Source organism: Cupressus sempervirens, chromosome 10 (assembly GCF_028749045.1).
Source record: "Cupressus sempervirens isolate cs-2001-9-10 chromosome 10, ASM2874904v1, whole genome shotgun sequence".
Taxonomy (NCBI): Eukaryota; Viridiplantae; Streptophyta; class Pinopsida; order Cupressales; family Cupressaceae; genus Cupressus; species Cupressus sempervirens.
In genome coordinates, this window is record NC_143127.1 from 150,985,234 (window position 1) to 151,007,396 (window position 22,163).

Below are 22,163 nucleotides of genomic sequence, written 5' to 3' on the forward strand. Positions count from 1 at the left end.
TATGAACTTCAATGAGGGAAATTAGTACTTCTTGCTTTGTGGAGATGACCATAATCTGATCAAGAAAGGATTTTGTTGTAATGTCAAATCAAAACAGAGCTATCTAAGCCACTTTAATAGGTGGTTGTGTTCTATATTGTTCTACATATGCGTAATTCTCTTATGTGCAAGGCGTAGTGGTATTCCATTGTATTATGTTGTGTTTCTTGTAGTTCTTGGTTGTGGTAGAGGTTTTCTTGTCTAATGCTTCCTAAATTTAAATCCCAAGTATCCAATTTTAATACTAGCCAAATCATGCACTTGAGAATCCTTTAAAGGCTTGTCCACCAAGGAAATTGGTTGGTCTCTTATTCCTAATATAACCTTCAAGAAGGAAAATCAATTATTTTGTCTGTGTCAAGATGATCATAATCTCATCATTAAATGATAGCATTATAATGTGAAATCAAAACAAAGCTATTGAAACCACTTTAATGTGTGGCTTTGTTCTATGTTGTTCAACATTTGCTTCATTCTCTAATGTGTATGGTGTAGTGGTTTGCCATTGTATTATGTCTTTTGGTGTTCTTGTTCTTCTTTGTTTTGGTATATAGTTTTCTAATAAGTTCTTCATTTTCATAGATGAAAATTATATAGGGATTTATTGTTATAGCTTATCATAATGGATAATTAATAATGATCAATGAACAAAAAAATGTCATGTTACATACTAACTACACTCGCTACTTACCCTTATTAAAAAGAAATTAATATTCAACAACTAAAATATAAAAACCTCACCATCTAAACTCTCACATGTTCACATTAACAAAACTAGTCAATTTAAGGTTATTTTGTACAAACCTCTTACATTTAATGTTTATAAGTAATGGGTAGAAAAGTCTCACAAATACATAATGCTGTAACCTCACCATCTTTCAAAGGAAAACATTTTAACTATCAATCATTTCTCTACCACTCGTAGTAGTCATTTCGATAAAATACCACCATCACAAATCATTTCTATACCACTTTTGGTAGTGATTTTGGTATTTCGGTAAAATACCACCACCACAAGTCATTTCTCTATCACTTGTTGTAAAAGAAAAATATTAAAACTTTTTTTTTTGAAGTTAACTATGATAAAATAAAATAAAAATGTATGTCAAAATAATATCGTTCTTTTCTATTTATAATAAATAATAAAAAAATAAGGTGAATCCTAATAGAAAGATTTTTTAATGCATCATGCAAATTTGACTCCTAATAGAAAGAGATGGCGACTCCTCATAGAAAGAGATGAGATGTTTTAGTGCATCATACAAATTCTTAAGCTGTTTTTTAAAAATGTATATATAATAATAAATAGACATTCATACATCAAAATCTATATTGATTTTTTTAACTTATTTTGAAATATACTTCTATAAGTAAATTTAAAAATAAATTTAAATTGAGGATAACAATACATACAAAGGAAAATTGAAGAAAAAAGGATAAAATTTGTGGAGTAAATACTGACACTCTATGCTTCCAATATCAACATTTGATCACAACAAAAATTTAATCGTCGACTGGAGAAAACTATTATTAACCTAAAATATACTATATATATATATGTGTGTGTGTGTCGCGCGCTTTAAAATGCCATTGTATAGCTCTCTCATTACTTTTCATTGTAATTCGGCAATGTTATCGCCACCATCAAGAATGGTAATATTCGCTTCAAATTACTCCACAGAAAACCCAATTTGTTGCGAAATATTTCTTGGATTTATTTTCCCTTTAAAACCCCTTATTGTTCAGTGTTTCCATACTTTTAACACTAAAAATTGCAACATATGAATCCAACCAGATAATTTATTTTAAAATGCCTTTGTAAAGCTCTCTCATTACTTTTCATTGCAATTCAGCAATGTTATCGCCACCATCAAGAATGGGAATATTCGCTTCAAATTACTTCACAGGAAACCAATTTGTTACGAAATATTTCTTAGATATGTTTTCCCTTTAAAACCCCTTATTGTTCAACGTCTCGGTACTTTGAACAATAAGAACTTGCAACATTTGAATCCAACCAGATAATTTATTTGGACCCAACTACCATAATCTTACGGCCAGCTGTTAATTTTGAACGTATAATATTTGGAATCTATAGTGTACTATTTGCTAAGTGTGCATCATTACACAATTATGGTCAACTATTTCCAATATTTGAATGGCAAAAGATGGATTAACACAATTGTGGCATACACTCGTCACTTCTCAAATATCTCTCTTTCATGATGTCATAACTAGTACATATGTCGTCGATTGGGAGATTTAATGGGAGAAACTCGAAATAGTCACACAACTATAAACCACCTTAGATCTGCATATTTGGGCACTGACAGTCTATCTCCAGATCGATTTAAGATTTAATATAATCAGTGTTGGTACTTAAATATTGGCATCTGCTGGAATGCTCACTTTCTCACAACCAAACACATCACATATATTTTTTAATCTTACAATATAGTCTTTTTCTACATCGTTGTTCTGGAGTAACGTGAAATCAACAGTGGAAGACCAGAAGTTTGACTGTGAATTATTCTTACCTGCAGTAAACTATGGATAAAACACAAGATACAGAAATTCTGAAGAAAAAAAAACCTTAACAATCCCAATAATGTTTATATCAAAATGCGCTCTGGAAATCCAAAACAAAAACTACTGCAATAGAATATGTGAAAAAGTGCCCTAAGTATGCAAACTGAAAAATTAATGCAATAAGACCTTACGGTACACATACAATCAAGAGATGGGGCCTGATTGTGTAGTCATATAAATAAATAAGGTCCTTAATCTTTTCAAGATGAGAACGACCAGATTGGATACTGAACTTACCTACATTAATAGGAAGTCTAGTATCTTTTAGACACAAATAATTGTTTTATGCGTGACAAAAAGAATTACTCTTTAGCCATATTATATATAATACTGAGATTATCCACATTAATAGAGCATAGAGTATCGTTTAGATACTACTAGTTGTTTGATACATAAAAGAAAGAATAACACTTTGGCAATATTTAAACTCAGTAGGCATAACTGCGACTAATGCAGTCTTGGTGGAATCAATAGTTGTGACATTTACATCTTGTTACAGAACTTCATAGGTCAAAATAACCAGTGCAGAGATTTGTACCGATCTTGGTACAAAAAATACTCTTAACCCAGCTAGCAGCAATGTCCAAAACTCTTAACCCAGCTAGCAGTAAAGTCCAAAATTCAACACGGATGGTCGGTTCCGCGAAACAGAAAAGGATAAGGATATTATACAGAAGATGCAAAGTGCGACTTCGGTGCGAGAATGTTGACATTCCCACGTAAAGGATTCTAAAGGTCCAAAGAAATAAATACCAGTCAAGGTCAGCAATAAAAAACTGTTATATACATATAGGCCTACATAAAATAGCTGAGTGATTTTTTTCGCCTTGACCCCCCTTCGCCATATTGCTCATTCCATTGAAGCAGTTCAGTCATATTTGATGACTCCGAAGAAACACTAGCGCATACCTGCCAGATTGTAGCACACCTTCCAAAATGAGCACACATATTTACAATTGGAAGAATATTATCCCTAGCAGCAAGTTATAAAAAATTGATAAAATCACCTGTTCATGAGCACATCGTAAATCATCCATATGTAAAGAACGAACATCAGCACTGCCGCTTAATGACGGTGGTGACCTGCCCTCGGATAATGCTAATGCTTTGTCCTGTGAATGATTTCAGTGGCCAGTTAAAATTAGCCATGTCAATTAAATTATACAAAGTGTTCCACTCAAGCAGAATGTTAAATGAAAAGAAAGCAGCCCATCTGACAACTCAAAATTGCAATATCAGGTGTCCTATAAAGTACAAGAGTTAGGAACTGCCAGGCCCATAAGAAATATTTTGCATAATCAAGTCAAATAAGAAAAAAGATTCTATAGAACAGGGGGATTGTCATGCTTATCACATACATCAATTCCCCTCGAACTCATACACATCTTAACTCGGCATGAAATTTTAAAGAGTGCAATATAACTTGGAGAAGGAAATGCATTCCCCAATATTTAAAACCTTCAGATTGGATTTGTAAAACAAGCATAAGATACATGGATATACAATCACAAATCAAAAAGGAATGGCAGCAAAACTATGAAGTTTCACACAGCCTATATTTGAACAAATAAATCAAGCCAAAAGCCATCACACTATTGTTCTTGAAAAGTCTCTGCAATATTCTGATGCTCTTTTTCTTAAATTCTTGCAGTTTGAGAGAAGGAAAAGGAAACTACCTTCTTCTCTTTTTCCAATAGTTCCCGTATAGGATAATGTGCAGCTGTAACACACAAGTTCTGCACCACCAAACATGGGTGTTACTAGGCCAACCAATGATTACCAGAATATACTCTAAAAGCTCAAAGGTGAATATAATTACCTTCAGGTCGCTTCCAGAGTATCCCTCCGTCATGTTTGCAACTGCATCCAAATCAACATCCGGGGCCAAGTCCTCTTTTGCAAGTATCACCTTCAAGATTTTGACCCTGTTTGGCACATCTGGTAAGTTCACCATTAACCTGCAAAGCCAACAGAGTCAGAAAGTCAGTAGCATTGAGCAAGAAAAATTAGTAAAAACACAATTTATCTCAAAACTGGATATCTTTTAATGACCAATAGCTCAGTTCAGTCACCGTCATTCAGAAAATGTCACCTAACTCTTAGAAGACAGGCTGCGTCTTGCAAGTACCTTCTTTTATTGTTCATTTCTGAAGTTGCAAGTTGTTAGAACTGAATGTCAATTGGACTTGTCAACATGGTATAGTTGTTGAGCTGAGTTGCCCATGTGCCACAAGCTAATTGGCATCCCACTGACACTCATCTACTAGCAAAAGACTGAATGTAGTGAAAAGAGGAGCAGTAAACACGCTGTTGTTGAAATCTTTTCCGATTAAGATTTTTCAGAGGTTAATCTTGTGTTTCAGTCCTAAGAGAGATCAGGAAGCTCACTGTTGGAGTATTTTAGTTCTAGTATTAAGAGTTTTCCAGGTTAAATCCTGTATGTCAGTCCTCTTCCACATATATTGACCTTCATATGTTTATTGAATGATTTATAGAAATTAGCATTATGAAGTAATTGGAAAATATTTGCTTGTTATTAACAGTGATTAAGAGATCAATTTATACAAGAGACTGAATGATGTTTCCTTAAGAAACAATCTATGTTCCCCAGGGACGCGTACCAAGGAAAATACAGGAGTTTCCGAGACAGGGACGTCCCTGGGACGGATATGGGACATCCCCCAGCCGTCCCCAAAAAAGGCAAATTACCAAGGGACATAAAGGCAAATTACCAAGGGACATCTGGGGAAAAAGAGGGGGCCGTCCGTCCATCCGTCCCCAATACGGAAAGGGGACGCCTAGACGTCCCCCAGCCGTACCAGGTACGGCCAGCTGTCCCTAAATGTTTGTTTTTTTAATGCCAAAAAAAATATTTAAATGTGAATATTAATAAATAAAAGGCTCCTAACTCGGTCAGTCACCGAGGTGGGCCCCACCCCTCCAAATGTGGTAGAGGCAAAAGAGGAACAGCAGTCTGCTTTAATTTTCTATGTTTTTTTTTAATGTTGAACGTGAACATGATTATGATACATTGGTACTTATTACTTTATGGATATATATATATATAGTAGCCCCCCCCCCCCCCCCCCCGGGTCCCTAAAATCACCAAAAAAAAATTGTCGTCCCGAAAACCCGTCCCGTCGTCCCCGTACTGGAAACTCAGGGTAACATAGGAAACAATCGTAAAAAATAGGAACAATTTATTCTAGAAACAAAAAACTAAATATTAGAAACTTTCTAATATTCACAAAAGATTACAATAGATAATCATTAGATACTAAACAGAGATAATAGAAACTCTCTATTATCGTAATACCCTCCCTTGGTTAATCTATACAAAGTTGTAAAAAAAATAAAAGGCAGATTTTATCTACTCAAGGTGCTCTGCATTGTTCGCTATGGACTACAAACCGGATTGCTTAGATAGGGCAGCTAAGCGTTTCCGACATTAAACCTTCATGTGCCCAAACTTGTGGCAATAGTTGCATTGAATGTTTTTCTTCTGGAAACCTTATGAATCTGGAGCAAAGGATGTCTGTTGAGAAGACTGCTGATGGTACTTAGGATAATGCTCCAAAACTTGCAAATGAGCATAATGCTCCAAAACAAACCACAAAAAGCCATGATTTTTGAGGTGAAAAATCAATCAAAACCCAACAAATAACTTTTGAGGAAAAAATTACAAACCCAATAGACAAATCTCACACAACTTTGTGAATTACAAAATCAGAAAATTATGAAAACCCACCAAAATTTTTAAGAGAGGCAAAACACGAGACTTTGCATGCTAAAGCAGCACATGCAAATAACATGCAAGTACATGCAACCTTCAAAAAGTTGAGACCTAGAAAATTTGAAAGTGACCCAAAAGAGAGCTCAAAAACCTCAGACAGAATATGTTGTAGGTTTCTGGATCGGTTGACACAAAAATCAAGGCACCCAGGAAAAATAGATGACAACCCAGTTGAAATCTCAAAAAACCCACCAAGAATCTATAAAATAATTTTTGATCTGGTACAAAAAAACTAGGGTTTTGAACAAAAATGACCCTGTTGCAAAAAAAAATCACAAAAATGGCAAAAATGTATAGAAAAAACATACGGAGCTGAACAAAAATGGATTGCAAAACTGAATCAAAAATTGGCGGGTTCAAATTTCTCAGAACGAAAACCCAAGTCGGATTATTGAGCGTTGTAAGCAAATATGCATGTAAATAATTTTGAAAATAAAAGGCAGATAATTTCAACCAAGAAATTATAATTATTTTCGAAAAAATTTAGAGTATTAGCTCTGATAACATATTACAGAAGTAATTGAATATTTGTTTATTACTAACAGTGATCAAGAGATCAATTTATATAAGAGATTGAACGATGTTTCCTTAAGAAACAAATTGTAAAGAATAGAAACATTCTATTCTAGAAACAGAAAACTAAATATTAAAAACATTCTAATATTTACAGAAGATTACAATAGATAACCATTAGATACTGAACAGAGATAACAGAAACTATCTATTATCATAATAATTAGTTGTTCCTCATTCATTTCAAATTCCAAAAAAATTCCAAACATGGAAGATTGATCTTGGAGCCAGTCTAATTGAATACTCTTAAGTGGATTATCTGTATCAATTCACAAATCAAATTGGTAACAGATAAGGGTTCAGTCTCTTTGCATCATATTTACAGAACTCTCTGAGTCCTGTCAAGTCTCGAGCCATCCTTAGGGCCTAAGACTCCCCAAGAACTCACTCCTGGCGAGATTCACTTGAAACTGGTATTTGCCGAGTCTTGCTGATCCCAAGTCGGGTCAGACTTGCCGAGTTCATGCCAAGTCCCGTTTCTATGCTTTGCACACATGTTGTGTGCTTGACAGGTAGAAAAAAGTTGCTTCCACGCTACATACATGAAAAAATCAATTGGAAGTGGAGATTTACTCCTGTTTAAGCCTCAGATAGGTACTAAAAAATGAAATAGATTAGGAAGTGTGATGGCAAGTGATATGGGTAGACTAATGAATGTGAGATGCGGCAAGATTCCACAGTTTGGAAGATGATGTGACTTAAGTTTATGTCAACGGGTAAGTTATATGGTTCACAACACATTATTCTAGCTGTGGCCTGAAAATTAATAAATCCCCATCAACGGGAAAAGCAAGAGAAGCCTCAAATCATTGAACAGAGAATCAAGAAAAAAATCTTCCAGTGGAAATAGCTCTCTTTTCAAGCCTGAAACATGGAGAGGTTGTGTGCACAGAAGCTAGAGCAATGGATACCTCAAATCTAGGTTTAATGAATCTCACTTCCAAGCCATAAACTATCTGGTCATGCTTACAGGGTACAGAGCTATTCATCTTGTGATTACCCAGAGTTCCACTAGCTTCCAAATGGGAAAATTTCTGAGAGCTGCTGAAGAAAAGAATTTACCCTAGACTTTTATGAAGATGAAAAGGCATCCAATAGCATCTTTATCAGAAATTGCAAGGCCAAAATGTACAAGAGTGGGCACATGGTTTTTGAAGTAGGATATTCAACTTGGAGAAGATGTAATGGGTCATTAATGCCAATGAACTATATTAAGGGGTTATATGGGCATTTGACCATAGAGGCCTGGTTTCATGGTTAATTCTGTTAAGATTATAGTCTCATTCGGATTGAAGTTATCAGACTATTACTATAGTTTTATATATATATATATATATAATTGTAATAATTCTGATGGAATCGCATCTTTACTGAAAGTTTAGATTAAAGGAATATATATATAATTGTAATAATTCTGATGGAATCGCATCTTTACTGAAAGTTTAGATTAAAGGACTAACCGATAGTTATAGATCAGTGCCTATGAATATACTAAGTAAAACCCATGGAGGGCGATGACTCTCTGTGCAGTACCCAATTCTAGTATGACTCATTCCTGGAAATGACCAGTTTTCAAGTAGATTTATGCAAAAATCCAGATGTTTATTGAATGATTTCACAGAACAACTTATTCTACACTCAATTCTAGTGTTTCTCTAACATGGGTGATTAAACTTGTTGCCAGTATAAATGTAACTATTGTTGCAGAACTATTATGGACCATTCATATTACAGATCAATGTGCATCACGGTTGATGAAAAGTGCTCAAAAAGATGCTACAAGTGTAATGTCTACCTCCGAGGCAATCTTCGAATTACAGCTTCATCCAGATCAAATGGTCTATTAGTGGCAGCAAGAACTAAGACTCTCTCTTTATCTTTGGTGCGCAATCCATCCCAATTTACCATAAACTCATTCTTCATCTTGCGCATGGCCTCATGTTCTCCAGGATTTTCTCTTCGGCCTAGCATACTATCAACCTGCAGAGGGATGACCAATAATGAGCACTCTAACTACATGGTAAACAATGTGAACAAATACCAGATATATAGCTACTGTGCATGATAGAGCTTACCTCATCAACAAATATGACACTTGGAGAAATTTTACTCGCTAGTGAAAATACAGCTTTCACATACTTTTCACCTTCACCAAACCACTGCAAACCACAGAACCAAAATTATGTATATAAGTAATAATTCAGTATAATTATATAAGTGAAGCTAACCACTAATAGCTACACTAACACTATACCTTTGATGTAATACTTGACATTGAAATGTTTATGAAATTTGCACCAGCTTCTGTTGCAACAGCTTTAGCAAGCATTGTTTTCCCAGTTCCTGGAGGGCCAAAGAGAAGAATACCTTTGCAGGGCTGCAATGAACAACCCATTATATGCATTAACAATAAAACAGAAAGCACTAGATAACCAAAAGCTAATGAGGTTTGCTATGTTCTAAAGACAAAGGCCAAGATTCAATTAGACTAACAAGACCACTTCTATAACACACTTTCATTCTAAAAATCATTAAAGATAGCAACTCTCTAAAACCTTCAGTCATTTTAGTGGCAATGTTGAAGAAACAAATCCCAAATGTTCTAAATGTGATGGCTACTACTTGTTCACATTTTTAACATAATATAATGAGAATTGAAGCTCACCTTTGTCAGCTGTCCTTTACAAAACAGCTCAGGTCTTTGTAAAGGAAGCATCACCAGCTCTTTAAGTGTATCTTTCACATTTTCCAAAGCTCCAATGTCCTCAAAGGTAACTCCAATATCACTAGGTGGAATCACATCTCCTAAGAGCCTCTTCTCAAATTCATTCTCAGTAACAACATCCTGCAAAGAGAGACTGTATTCAACACAAAATATATCAAAGATATACTGAACAAGAAGAAGTTTCTGAACTTCTAGATTTTACCTTCAGAGACTTCTTCGAACTCCGTGACTCATTTTGGATTCCCTGTAATATGCTAAGCCCATAATGGATACTGGCATAAGAAGTCTCATGTCAGAATTCTCTCACATAGAATTCATTAAGCACTGTTAAGACCACAAATAAATATCTTGCTGCAGCTTAATCTCCAAATAAGAAAGCTACTAAGAAAGACACCATAATTTACCTTTCGTTAGAGATAACAAGTTTTCCATCCCTAGAACAAGGTTCTACATTATTCATGAGATGGTGGCTCAAAGCCCATCCAACAATTTTCTCTGCACCTGAAGCAGAGGCAACATAAATCTTAATAAACACACCAACCATGATTTGAAACATTCATTCAGAAACAATTACTGAAACCTAAAAGAAACTAAAAACAAATTCTAGCAAAAAAAAATGAATGTCCGTCAACCAAAACAATCACAAGCATATCTTATTGGGGTAAGAACCTGTGACAAAATCTAAATCGTAGATACCATGCTACAAAACACATAATATTAAATAAGCCTAAAACTTAAGAAGAGAAATCCAATACAAAAAAAAGTTCAAATGAGAAGATGCCATTTCCTAAAAATTCAAAGAAATTTTATACACAAAATAAATAATATTGAACTCACTTTCATTTGAAAGAGCTAGATCTTTAATACAAATAGTGTCAATTCCTTCACACTCCAGATTGTTCCGAGAAAGAACCTACAAATGTAAATCAGAATGTTGAATGTAATTAAACGCATGGGTCTAGAATGCAGCAACTCTTAACAACATATTAAAATAAAGAGCAGTCTATATTTCATAATGCATGTAAAACTCATCGAAATGCTCTTGCCATCTCTATAATAACACTTAATCTTGTCAATCTTCTAAAACTTGCAAAGATGATAACCAAGGACACTTGGAGCATATGTACATATAATAGAGTATATCAAGTTCTCCATGGCAAATGACTATATAAAGCGTGTAAAAAGAAATTTCCAAACATAGATGACAAAGTAACGGAGAAGCCAATGTCTAAAAAACAAAACTCACAGTTCGAATGTATAGCAGATTTGCTTTTGCTTTAAGTGTTTCAACATCCCTATCTAACTGCTGCTTCCAGTCAACGAGAAGTGCTTCCTCCTGTCATTAATTGTGAAAGTTACTGTTACTGGTGTAATTATAAGAAACAGACAGCAATGTGCAAGATACATTCAAATGCCTCATTGAAGTACCTGAGGCAGCTGCACAGTCACTTTGTTTGGAAGGAGCCTGGAAAGCAATTTCATTGCTTTTGGGGCCTCTTTGTTTCGCTCGTGTAGCCTCAAGTTATCCTGGAATATTAAGTAAAAAACAATTGGCATCAATTTAACAAAAGACTTGCACTCAACCAAATTCAGAAACTGGAGAAACATGGATCCCATAAATCTCTGTAGCCATATCTGCAAAAAGAAACAATCTTAGCCACATGGTGACCATTGGAAGCAACATAAATATTTAAGGATGAAAAATGTTCTGTACTCCTGACCAAATAAACTAACTAGCCAGATCTTATGCAGCTAGTTTTTGTTCTTCACCTTTAAATGACATCTCAAGAGGATATTCTGTAAGGTCAATTTTATACAACAAATTTCTGTTCTTCATATCAATACTCAAAAGGCATTTCAAAAGGAAAGCATACTATCAAGCCCTTAATTGCACTAGATATTAAAGTAATGTACTATTCTTGTGTTAGCACAAAGCATGTAAAATCTCATAAAGCAATGAGACCTAAACAGTCAAAACAACCCTAATATAATTGTATACAGTAGATTTAGATATAGAGTGTAACAAGGTTTCCCAAATTTCAGTCATGGAATTCAAACTTTGGTGAACTTCAAAACATAGCAAAAAAGTTGCTGAAAATTGCTTTAAATTCATACAGTTAAATATATTTATTGCTGCTATCAATCTATATTCTACATTTATTTATTTCTTCTTTATATACTTGTACCTTTTTGCAATATGATTTATTTCAATTCTCACTCTATTTTTTATTCCAAAATAATGTCTTGATTCCCTTTCCACAACTGAGTAATACTCCCCTTATACCTCCTAATGTGGAGAAGTCACATCCCTTCTTTTGCAAGGGATAGATATGTCCTTTTACAACTGGATTGCTGTTTCTAATTCTTTAATTATTCATTGCAAATAATACCCTTAACAATCTCAATTGACCCCTTGCTTACAACTACACTCTTTTAAATCTTGGTCAGCACTTTTGAATTTTCATTAATTTCATCGCCTAGTCTTATTAATAATTATTTATTTATAAGGTCAGCTCCCTTTGAATTTCCATCAATTTATCACCTAAGTTTATTTATTAGAGTTGTGATACATCTTAAAAGGCAGAGGCGTGACATTCTGCCCTTCCCAAGATTGCTTGTCCTCGAGCAATTTTAAAGACAGTGAATTCACATTAATTTATTGCCTAAATTTTATTTATTAAAGCTGTAACCAGTCTTACAGAGAAGGGAATAACAGTCTGCACTACCCGAGGTTGCTTGTCCTAGAGCAACTTTTCAATTGGGATAATCATGGAAAGTGTGTTCAAGATGACTCCTAATGGGAAATGGATTGATCTTCGCAACTTTTAGCATTGTTTTATATGATTGTCTATCTCGCAATTAAAAGTGAAATATCCCAGCAATTAAAGATAAGCTTCCTCTCATCCTTAGAGAGGAAGGATGAAAGGTCGTCAGCATAAAAATGTTTTATCTTCTAGCATCGTTTATATAATATATTGGCAAAGAATCAACTTGGTGAATCCAACATTTGCACGACAACATAGATATTTCTTCAAGTAAAACTCAAAGCAAACTTATGACATTATTATCACGAGGATTAGATGCGGGACACATATCTATGACCTTAATGGTGATGTTTTAAATTAATGCTGGCCTTCCTTCCCACTCATAGTAATGCAAAATAGCAACATTATGGTAATGCACTATAGATGGTATCATCCGCCATGGGAAATATAATTCCCTCTTTTACAAAAAAAGAACTTTGTTTTACAATAGAATCCCCTTCATAGATAGGTGGTCAGTATCAAATAAACTAATTTCCTTCTGCATGAACTTAAGTGCACCAGAGTGAGTTTTGTAGGATGGTTATTCAAGGTTCCTTCCAATGAATAATATAAAAAGAAGATGAAAGATATTGTAGCAAGGCAATCTTGGATGTGCATTACACTAGTTTGGATCAAGGCACACTTTGACAGCAAAGGGATTCTTTGTCCGTAGATGTGTTTTAAGAGTTTCTTTATTAATGATAGACAGTAAATGTTCTAAGTTATGTAAAACAGATTAGAGTAAACCCTGCGGTGAAATAGCAAAGCTTCACTATACATCATGAAATGGAGACCTTATGCCTATGTTTACTAAATCCTAATTGGTTGTGTGAGAGTCCTGCATTAACAAAATTGCTTAAAGAAGCTGGACATAGTGACAGATCACTGACACAATCATGTTTGCACTTTATTAGGTTTCAATACTTCTTTCAATCTTGAACATGATCATATTGGTGTTTCACAATGTTTGATTGTGATGAGCAGATTGTGAAATGATAAATACGGTCTAGAGTTAGGAAATGGAAGTGCTTTGTGAAATTATAAGTAATTTTTAGAATTAGAAAATGAAAGCACTTCCAGTACAAAGAGTATCAAGTACAGTTTATGATCCTCGCAGTGATTCTAAAGAACATTAATACCCTAAATGATGCTTACTTCACCATTATGGATTTCAAGGAAGTGTTCATTGACTTGAAGACATGGAATCGAATCTCCAATGGTGATACCTGTGAATTAGGAATAAAGTCAGAGATAGTCATCAGAAGCCCAAGAGGCTGCAATTCCATACTTCAGACCAAAGGTCTGAAAATTCCTCCAAGGGCTATGATTTGAAAAGAAAAAATCAGAAAATTATTTAAAGTTCGCTCTCCTCCCAATGTCTACCTAGGGCATGGGGACAAAGCAATCAGAAATTTTGAAAAGAAGCCCCCAGTTAAATGGAATTGTTGTTGTCCATCAAAACTCATTAGCAGAATCAGATCTAGGACTTAAATTTCAGAATGTCATTTTGTTGGTCTCCATCTTCAGATTTTGGAATTATGTTTTGCAAGATCAAGGGCCTGATTATCTGAGCTTATAGTGTATAGTAATGAGTAATCAGACTTTTCTCCTCAGACTTGTGTTTCAGATATATGACTTCAGACTAGTATTTTCAAACTTCACAACGTTAACAAAATCAGGGATAATAAAGTCTGGCTTTCATTTCTTAATCGCATTTTCTTTGCGAAATGCTAACTTCAAGCTTCACACAGGACAATGGATGAGGCAAAAGGAGGGGCAGCAGATAGAAAAGTGCAGATGAAAAGGATCATGGAAGGCTATTATCCTGAGCCCCAAATGTCTACCAAGTGGAATAAGATTGGTGTTACCAACTTTGAGCACTTGAAAATGAAGAGGATGAAGTGGAGGATGTTTGACTCGAGTTTTCCTTCACCAATGGCTATCAACATCATGAAAAGTGGAATATACCATGCACCAAGCTTCCCACTAGATATCCAATGTGATGAATTCACGGTCGAGTGTGCAAGGCACTATGATCCACAGTCAAGGGCAGTAAACACTTCCAAAGAAGCAATGCTTGCATTTCTACGCGAGGAAGCAGTAAGGGAACTTTTGGAATTCCCTATCATCCAAGGATGCAAGTAAAGACAAAAGAAGAAGCTGAGCTCATGTTCAAGAAGAGACCTGAAGCATGTATGGACACCATAAACAAAGGATGGATCATTGAACCAAGGAGACATCACTCCCAGTTGCTCAAGAAACTCATAGGTACAGACTCTAAGGATGAATGCTGTGATACAATCCTCATGCTGAACAGAATTTTTGAATTGGATGTTCTATTTCATAGAAGTCTCGTCTGGAACAACAATGACCAATTGGGCTAAGGTGATAAGCGTCAACCTGGACATCCAATTAGGGAACTTGGAAAGGGCAAAAACCTTCTACATGAGCTCTTACATGATCTACTTATTGGCAAGGAACTTCAAATACAGAGGCTTGATATGCAAAGGTGAAGTAGGGAACAAGAAGGGACAACTCAAGATATATGATTGTCATCCTTAAATTCAACTTCATGAAAAGGGACACTACAGGAGGGCTAATGATACATTTGCTATGTATATCACACAATTGCTACAACAAGGATTGCATTAGAGTTTGTCCGAAGATGCCATGACATTGGTAGAGAGATATGAATTCTGGTTCATTCAGTTCCCAACCTCCACCTACTTAAGGATTCAAGGGTTCACCTCCCAGCCTTACAAGCTTCCAAGGCATCCTACAGACAATTTGGTGTAATTTGAGGTGGTGAGACAATTATCAGAATTTGACCACATTCAAAAGGAGAAGCATAAGCAAGGTATGACCTTCCCAATCACACTTGGTAAAATGTTGGAGATGTGTCCCACAATACTAGCAGCAGAGATCGTTAACACTGATAGCACTTCTACCAGCTTCAAAACTACAAGGCTAGAGATCATTTCAATTCATTTAGAAGATCTTCACATCAAGGGAAAGCTCACAGAAGTGCAAACACAAGGTTGATTTAGAAGACTATTGGGGAGACTTGACAGATGAATATGTGATAAGGAGGAAAATGTGTTCCAGGATGTCAGTGGACTTCACGAGGAAATGTATCATCTCCATTCCTAATCAGGTTAAGGATGATAAAAATCATATACACCCCCAGTATGAGCATGAGAAGGATAAATCATCCGATTACTTGATTGGTCACTAGTGAAGGAGCTAATAGAGTTGAGTATTTGACGAGGGAAGTGACTAATAGATCATGGGAGTGGGTCGATAAACAGAACATAAATAAAGGAAACAAGGTGTTACTTTCACATAATGAAAAATGCAAAGTGAGGAGTCTTCCTCCAAGGGGGTTGAAACAACAATTAGCAATTTGGGATTGAATAACCATGAGGGAGGCCCAGTTTAAAAGAAAAGGGAAGGCGTAAAAGAAGGATCACCAACAAGAAATAAGGAAGTTAACAGTGCAGAGTACAGGCACAAGTCTAACACAGCCCAATCCATCACAAGTTCCTCATCAGTTAAGGCAATTTGATATGTAGGATAAGGAACAAGAATCCAAACAGGATGGTGATACTGATATGCTACCTCGAAAAGATTAAAATCAGTCATCATAACAATCAATCCAGCAAGAGACTAAAGAACCAGCATCTCCTACCATACAATTGGAAGATGATTTGAAAGAGGACATGAGAAATCCCAATCTCAATACAGAAGAGATCGATTAGGAGATTATATCAGCTTTGAGGGGATTCAATGAGGAAAATCAGCTTGGGGATGGCATAGAGTTGTCTACAGTCGCTAATTGGTTGAAGGAAAACATGAAGAAGATAGAGGAGGTACAGCCTATTAAGGATACTGATGCATTCCTAACTTGAATCGGTAAGGCAAAGGAACTCAAACAATCTAAGTTCACTCAAATTACTAGAGATGGTTCATGAGTTTGCACCCTACATGTAGTTGGCCCAATGGTTGACAAGACATGAGAGTAGAATGCTCCTATGAACTATCAAATTGCAATTTTTGATCTTGGACCATCAACAAAGAGGCAAGAATTCCAAGAACTATAAGACACTGCTGGTGCAACTGAAGAAAGGATGAATAGGATTGAAGAAAATATGTTAAGAGTTGGAAAACAAAAGATTGAAGGAATACATACAAAGACTTATGAATCCAGCTTAATATAAAGGTACTACATTTGCTCCACGTATACCTATTCCTCAAGAATCCTTTGACACCTACTAGACAATGAAGAATACACATCAAGAGGTGAAGAAATGGGTTGAAGATATTATAAGGTAGGAAGAGGATTTCCTTCCCAAGATGGTTCAAGCTCATGAAAGAAATATGATACTCATGAACAAGGTCCAAAGTTTAGACGATATATGGAAAGAGTTTCAACCAATGGACAATATGATCCCTTGCCTCAAAACATCAAAGAAGGTTCCTACATCAACACTAATTCTTAAGGGAAAATTAGTATTGTTCCTTAGACACAAGGAAATCATGCACATCTTTTTTTAAGGGGATTGTTTTGGGATTGAAGGACCTATCCTTGATATGCATTTGAAAATCCTTATATCAAGAAGATATTGGATCTAGATATTGATGTTTAACCAAATACACTTGGAGGAATTGGAGTAGAATTCAGCTTACTATCAAGGAGCGGAATTTATTAAGAAAACTCTCATGGTCTCCATTGGCAATTTGCAAAGGAATACAACAGATTGGAACAATATTCTTGATACTTGCATGGAGGGATTCGAAGTGATAGAGTTGTAACATGATAGCTTGCCAAACATTGCACTAGAAAAGCTTAATGAAGTGATGTCCAAGTTCATCGAATTTGCTAAAGAGAAGGATAAGGGGAGTGCATCTTCTAAATGATGAGTTGTTTGATACTAGGCATCCTCCTTTTTCCTGTTGGTCCAGAGAATATTGTATTTTGCTGCATTGTATTTAATGATAAATTTAATGTTTATAGCAACCCTAATTAGGGTTATCTTTAGGACGATTTAGGCTATTAGTTTCAAACCGATCTTGGTCATTCATTGTATTGCGGCTCCTATATAAACCCTACTCCTCTCATTTGTAAGGAAGTTTTTCAAGAACTGTCACTGATACTGTTAGAATTGAAATAAATCATTGAAGTTTGGTGATTTAATAAAGATTGAAGTGTCGTATGGTTCTTTAATCTCTCAAATTAGTTTATATTTATTCTAGAATTTTCTTTGAATAACCCAGTTGAATGAAAAGAATTGTATATGAACAATGCGAAACTCACCCAATCCATTCTACTTGTGGTTTATTGATTACAAGTCAATTTGTGTGGTCAACTCGAATGTAAATATAAGCTTAAGTTCAATTGTTGCTTATACATTGATATGTATCCATTAATGTTGGTGGTGTCATAATAATGATTTGAACATTATTTGCTCACCTTAGAAGATTGCACTAGCATGGTGGATGTTAATGACAAAAGTCAAGCCTAGTAGAGTTCACAAATACATTCATTGTTAGTTGCATTCTAGGATTAGTATTAGAATAGGTTCTCTAAACCTTTAATGTCTTTACAATTTATTTCACAAGCCTTGTCAACTTAGGATCAAGTACTCCATTTCCATATCATTCGCAAACCAAAGTTAATAAATCTAGAGTGCGTTATGTTAGCAATGGGCCAACATCCCTCGCAGGGTTTGCGAAATGGCTTAACCACCTCCTATGATTCTACAAGACTATTGGTTGCTTCAGGCATTAACAAGTCAATCTTTTGGTGCAACGGCAACCCTATCCTTTCTAACAATTAGTATCAAAGCTTGGTCACAGGTTCGTATCCTGCAAGCCACAGCGAGTGACGCTGGGAGGAGGATTGTTAGCAAAGGGCCAACATCCCTTGCAAGGTTTACGACATGGCTTAACCGCCTCTTGCGGTTCTATAAGACTATTGTTTGTATCAGGCATTAAAAGGTCGATCTTTTGGTGCAATGACAACCTTGTCCTTTCTAACACGTTAGTATAAGTCCTCTTGCATAACTAGCATATGTCAAGCCAAACAAACTCATCTCCACACTAAAGTCGCAAGTATGTTGTCGGAACCTTGGAGTCGTTCCTATGATCTTCTTTGCAATCTGAGCATAAGTGGGTGTCTTTGTTGAAGAGGGTGCCATACTTTATTTTGTTTGATGTGGTCGTGTTGAACAGTTTGTCCCTCTCTCTTGATTGGCTTTACCTTGACTCTAAACGCCCAAAGTTGTGAGGAACAAGCAGATACCAACAAATTGGGTTAGTGCAGACCAATGTCACTAACCCCTGAATTGAAGGGTGCAGCTCCCCTATGTGCAAGATATGCAATGAATTGTGTCTTTAGTAGATCAAAGAATGGGGGTATGCTCTAAACTTGAGAGAGAAAGAGGATTTAACCAGGTCACTCATATCCATAAGCAACCTAGGCAAGTTTAGGTTTAACAACTAACACTACTCCTACCTAGATGCATCTAAAACTATTGAATGCAAAGGTGTGTAGAGGAAATTGAGCATTCATGGCCCTAAGTGGCTTTCAGTCCAACTAGAATTGCCCTGTAGCAACTCCCCAGCTCACTTCAACTCAAGCTCCCAACACATGCAAATGAAATACAGCCCGGGCAATGGAAAAGAGCAGATCAGAATATTAAAGGCAAAGTAGAATTTGCTTTAGCTATTAACCCTTTACTAAAATGGAATCTAGCAAGCATTCAACAACCCCATACACAAATGTCCTACAATTCCATGAAAATTTAAACTACATGCAATGAAATGAACGACAAACAATCCTAGCAAACCCGGTAGAATGGAGCTACACTATCGATTCACATAGAAAATTGCCGATCATTTATTCAACTTTGAAAATCACATTTATAGGCCCTCAGTTCTTGGCATTTATTATTACCATTATTACATTTCAAGGGAGAAAAAGAGAATATAACTAAAAATAGAAAAAGAGCAGACTGAAGTCATTTGTTACACAATCATGTACTGGTAAGGAACAGACGCATTTGAGATTCTTCTTTGACTGGTCCTCACAATACCTTACCTCTGAAGTAACGGCTTGCTAGCTTAGATTCTCTATCAATTTTCCATGCGTTCCTCTTCTTCTACAACTCTTACATATGGCCTTTCGCTGGCATTTCAATTTACCAGATAACCATTTCTTTTGAATCTCCACCCCCTCTATCTTGGTATTGACAATTGTTTCTCGCTCATTTGGTTGCTCCTTTGCGTATAGGACTTCCTTTCACACCCCAAGAATTTGAAAACTCCATGTATATACCTTGCAACGCCACTCCAAATTCCCATTTCGAAAAATGGGGATTGCGGCTCTGCAGTGATCATTGTATAGCAACAGGGGGCAATTTTCGAAATTGAACTATCACCTTCGTAGTGCTCTTCAAAATGATTTAGCATTGCTTAATATCTTCATTACAATTACTTTCCAAAGGGATGTGCGGCTCCGCAATGAAATTACTGCGTAGCCACAATGGCTGATTTCCAAAATCCCATTAGCTTCATCGATAAAAAACTCCAAACTTTACCTTACCGAGCTCACATTCCTCCAAATTGTTCCAAGAATGCGAATTAAGCATAGAGAACTTACCATTTTGGCCTGACCAGTGCATTTCGGAAAACTAGGTCTCGAGGTATGTTGCTTGAGCTCATGAAGCAACAAAGGCAATTATCCGAAATGCTCATATTTCAATAAAACTGGTTCATCCGATCGACTGAACCCTACAAGATCTTTGCAAATACATCAGAGAGGCAATCTCCTTTAGCTCAGAGATACAAAAACTTCTGAAGATAGCAATTTCAAAAAATTGGATGTGCGGCTCCGCGATGGCCTTTGTGTACTACGAAAAGCAATTTCCAAAATAAAACATGGACCATCGATTTAGACTCCATCAACAAACAGACAGCCAGAATCATTATTTTACTAGCTCTATGATCAAATTACATCCTTTAATACTTGGGCAAATCTAAAGCTCCCGCACTCCCACTTTGCTAGATGAGAAAGTAGGCCCCCTAAGTGCTAACTAGAGTTCAAAATGGACTCATTTGCAACTAAATGACACCAAATTGGAAAACAAAGATGGACTAAAAACTTGGCAACAAGTCATAATATACCCATCGACAAATCTACATCACAACAAACATTGAACTATATGAAAGAAAGGGAAGGAACGTTGAAATCAAGACAGTGATATGTCTCGAAGTATTTACCCAGAAGTTTGGATCAAGTAATCCACTAACAAGGAAAACCTTAAGTGGACAAATTAGAAGATGTAAAAGGTTTCTTAGAACCAACTATGCTAGAGTTACTAATTACCCAAGATTTACAGGTGACTATGTTTGTATTATGATGCATGATGACTGTCATAAGCTTCATGCTTATGTCCACATGATTCTCCTTTTGTGAGGGTTGTGCTTTTATTTATGATTGTCCTTGACAATGATGATTGTGAGCGTATTGAAATACTTTCTACTCAATTCCTTTCATTGAGCTTACTACTTAAGAAAATGTTTAATATTGTCATTCAACAATCTCTGATATTAATTTTACCAGTGTCTTGCCACCTTTAATTATGGTGAATCTCAAGCTTATCATATGCTATTCATTTGTACCCACATAAGGTTGGTGCTGCATTTTTACTATCCAATATTCCTTGACATGTGTAGGGTCTACGAGTTATATCCACATCTCATAATTTTTATGGTTTTATTCATTAGAGAACACATCCAATATTGCTTTGCATATCCATTGCCACTATTCTTGGAGGTCTATGAACAATACTTTATCCTCTTCTCATTATTTCATACATTCCCTATTAGACCTCAATATCCCTGTCTTCTTCAATAGTGAACATTATTGTCATGCTATGAAATTTTTGGCACTCTTGATTTTCAATTTACCTTTTGTCAATTTAGAACACAACATTGTCATTTGTCAATTTCTAATGACCCATGGGGTATCAAGCTTTGCCTCATGCCTTGTCATATGCTTATCAAGTCATCGATGTTTACTAATAAAGCACTAGTATATCATATGATAATTAGACTTTGAACTATTTTTGGACTGAGTTTGTAGATTCCTTAAACTTCCAAATTTCTTTAAATAGAATGCACCAATTGCTTAATATTTACCCTACAAACTGGAAGGATCAACACTCTAATAGCAATTGGAATGTCCCCTGTTGGGATATTCCTGACTTTTGACCTAAAACAATAATTCCAAACTAAGTTAAGAAATGCAAATATTTTTAAATGAGCTTCAAAAAAACGTTACGGTTGTAATGCATTATGTAAGATAATCCTAACTTAGGTCCTAAAAACAAAATTAATTACTAGATAATTTACATTAAAACATAAAAACATTACAATATCAAACATTGAGAATTTCATGATAGATAGCATAGGGAGCATTTGTATTTAAATCAAATAATCCTAATAACATAAATATGTAATTCAAGACATATTCCTATGGACAGCATATTTAGGAATTCACTGGAAACATTCGCAAATTGCAATCTCAAGAATGGTTATCCTTGTATGAAATGTTCTTGTATTGTGAGAGCATGGAAGG

The 22,163-nt window shown here is 35.6% G+C and overlaps 1 protein-coding gene across 2 annotated transcripts in view; it reads right to left on the reverse strand.

The window, feature by feature from the left end:
- Positions 1–2,946: 2,946 nt before the first annotated feature.
- Positions 2,947–22,163, reverse strand: part of LOC149533023 (uncharacterized) — a 66,628-nt gene continuing 47,411 nt past the window's right edge. For both annotated transcript variants that reach the window (XM_089804396.1, XM_089804397.1), the window contains exons 16-28: positions 11,148–11,246; positions 10,966–11,055; positions 10,557–10,632; positions 10,124–10,220; positions 9,922–9,991; positions 9,660–9,839; positions 9,249–9,371; positions 9,070–9,153; positions 8,790–8,974; positions 4,448–4,586; positions 4,305–4,364; positions 3,636–3,740; positions 2,947–3,537 (exon numbers count right to left, since the gene is read on the reverse strand). In XM_089804396.1, the coding sequence (XP_089660522.1) occupies positions 3,424–3,537; positions 3,636–3,740; positions 4,305–4,364; positions 4,448–4,586; positions 8,790–8,974; positions 9,070–9,153; positions 9,249–9,371; positions 9,660–9,839; positions 9,922–9,991; positions 10,124–10,220; positions 10,557–10,632; positions 10,966–11,055; positions 11,148–11,246 (1,422 nt within the window). In that variant the 3' untranslated portion in view covers positions 2,947–3,423. The remainder of the gene's footprint in view (positions 3,538–3,635; positions 3,741–4,304; positions 4,365–4,447; positions 4,587–8,789; positions 8,975–9,069; positions 9,154–9,248; positions 9,372–9,659; positions 9,840–9,921; positions 9,992–10,123; positions 10,221–10,556; positions 10,633–10,965; positions 11,056–11,147; positions 11,247–22,163) is intronic.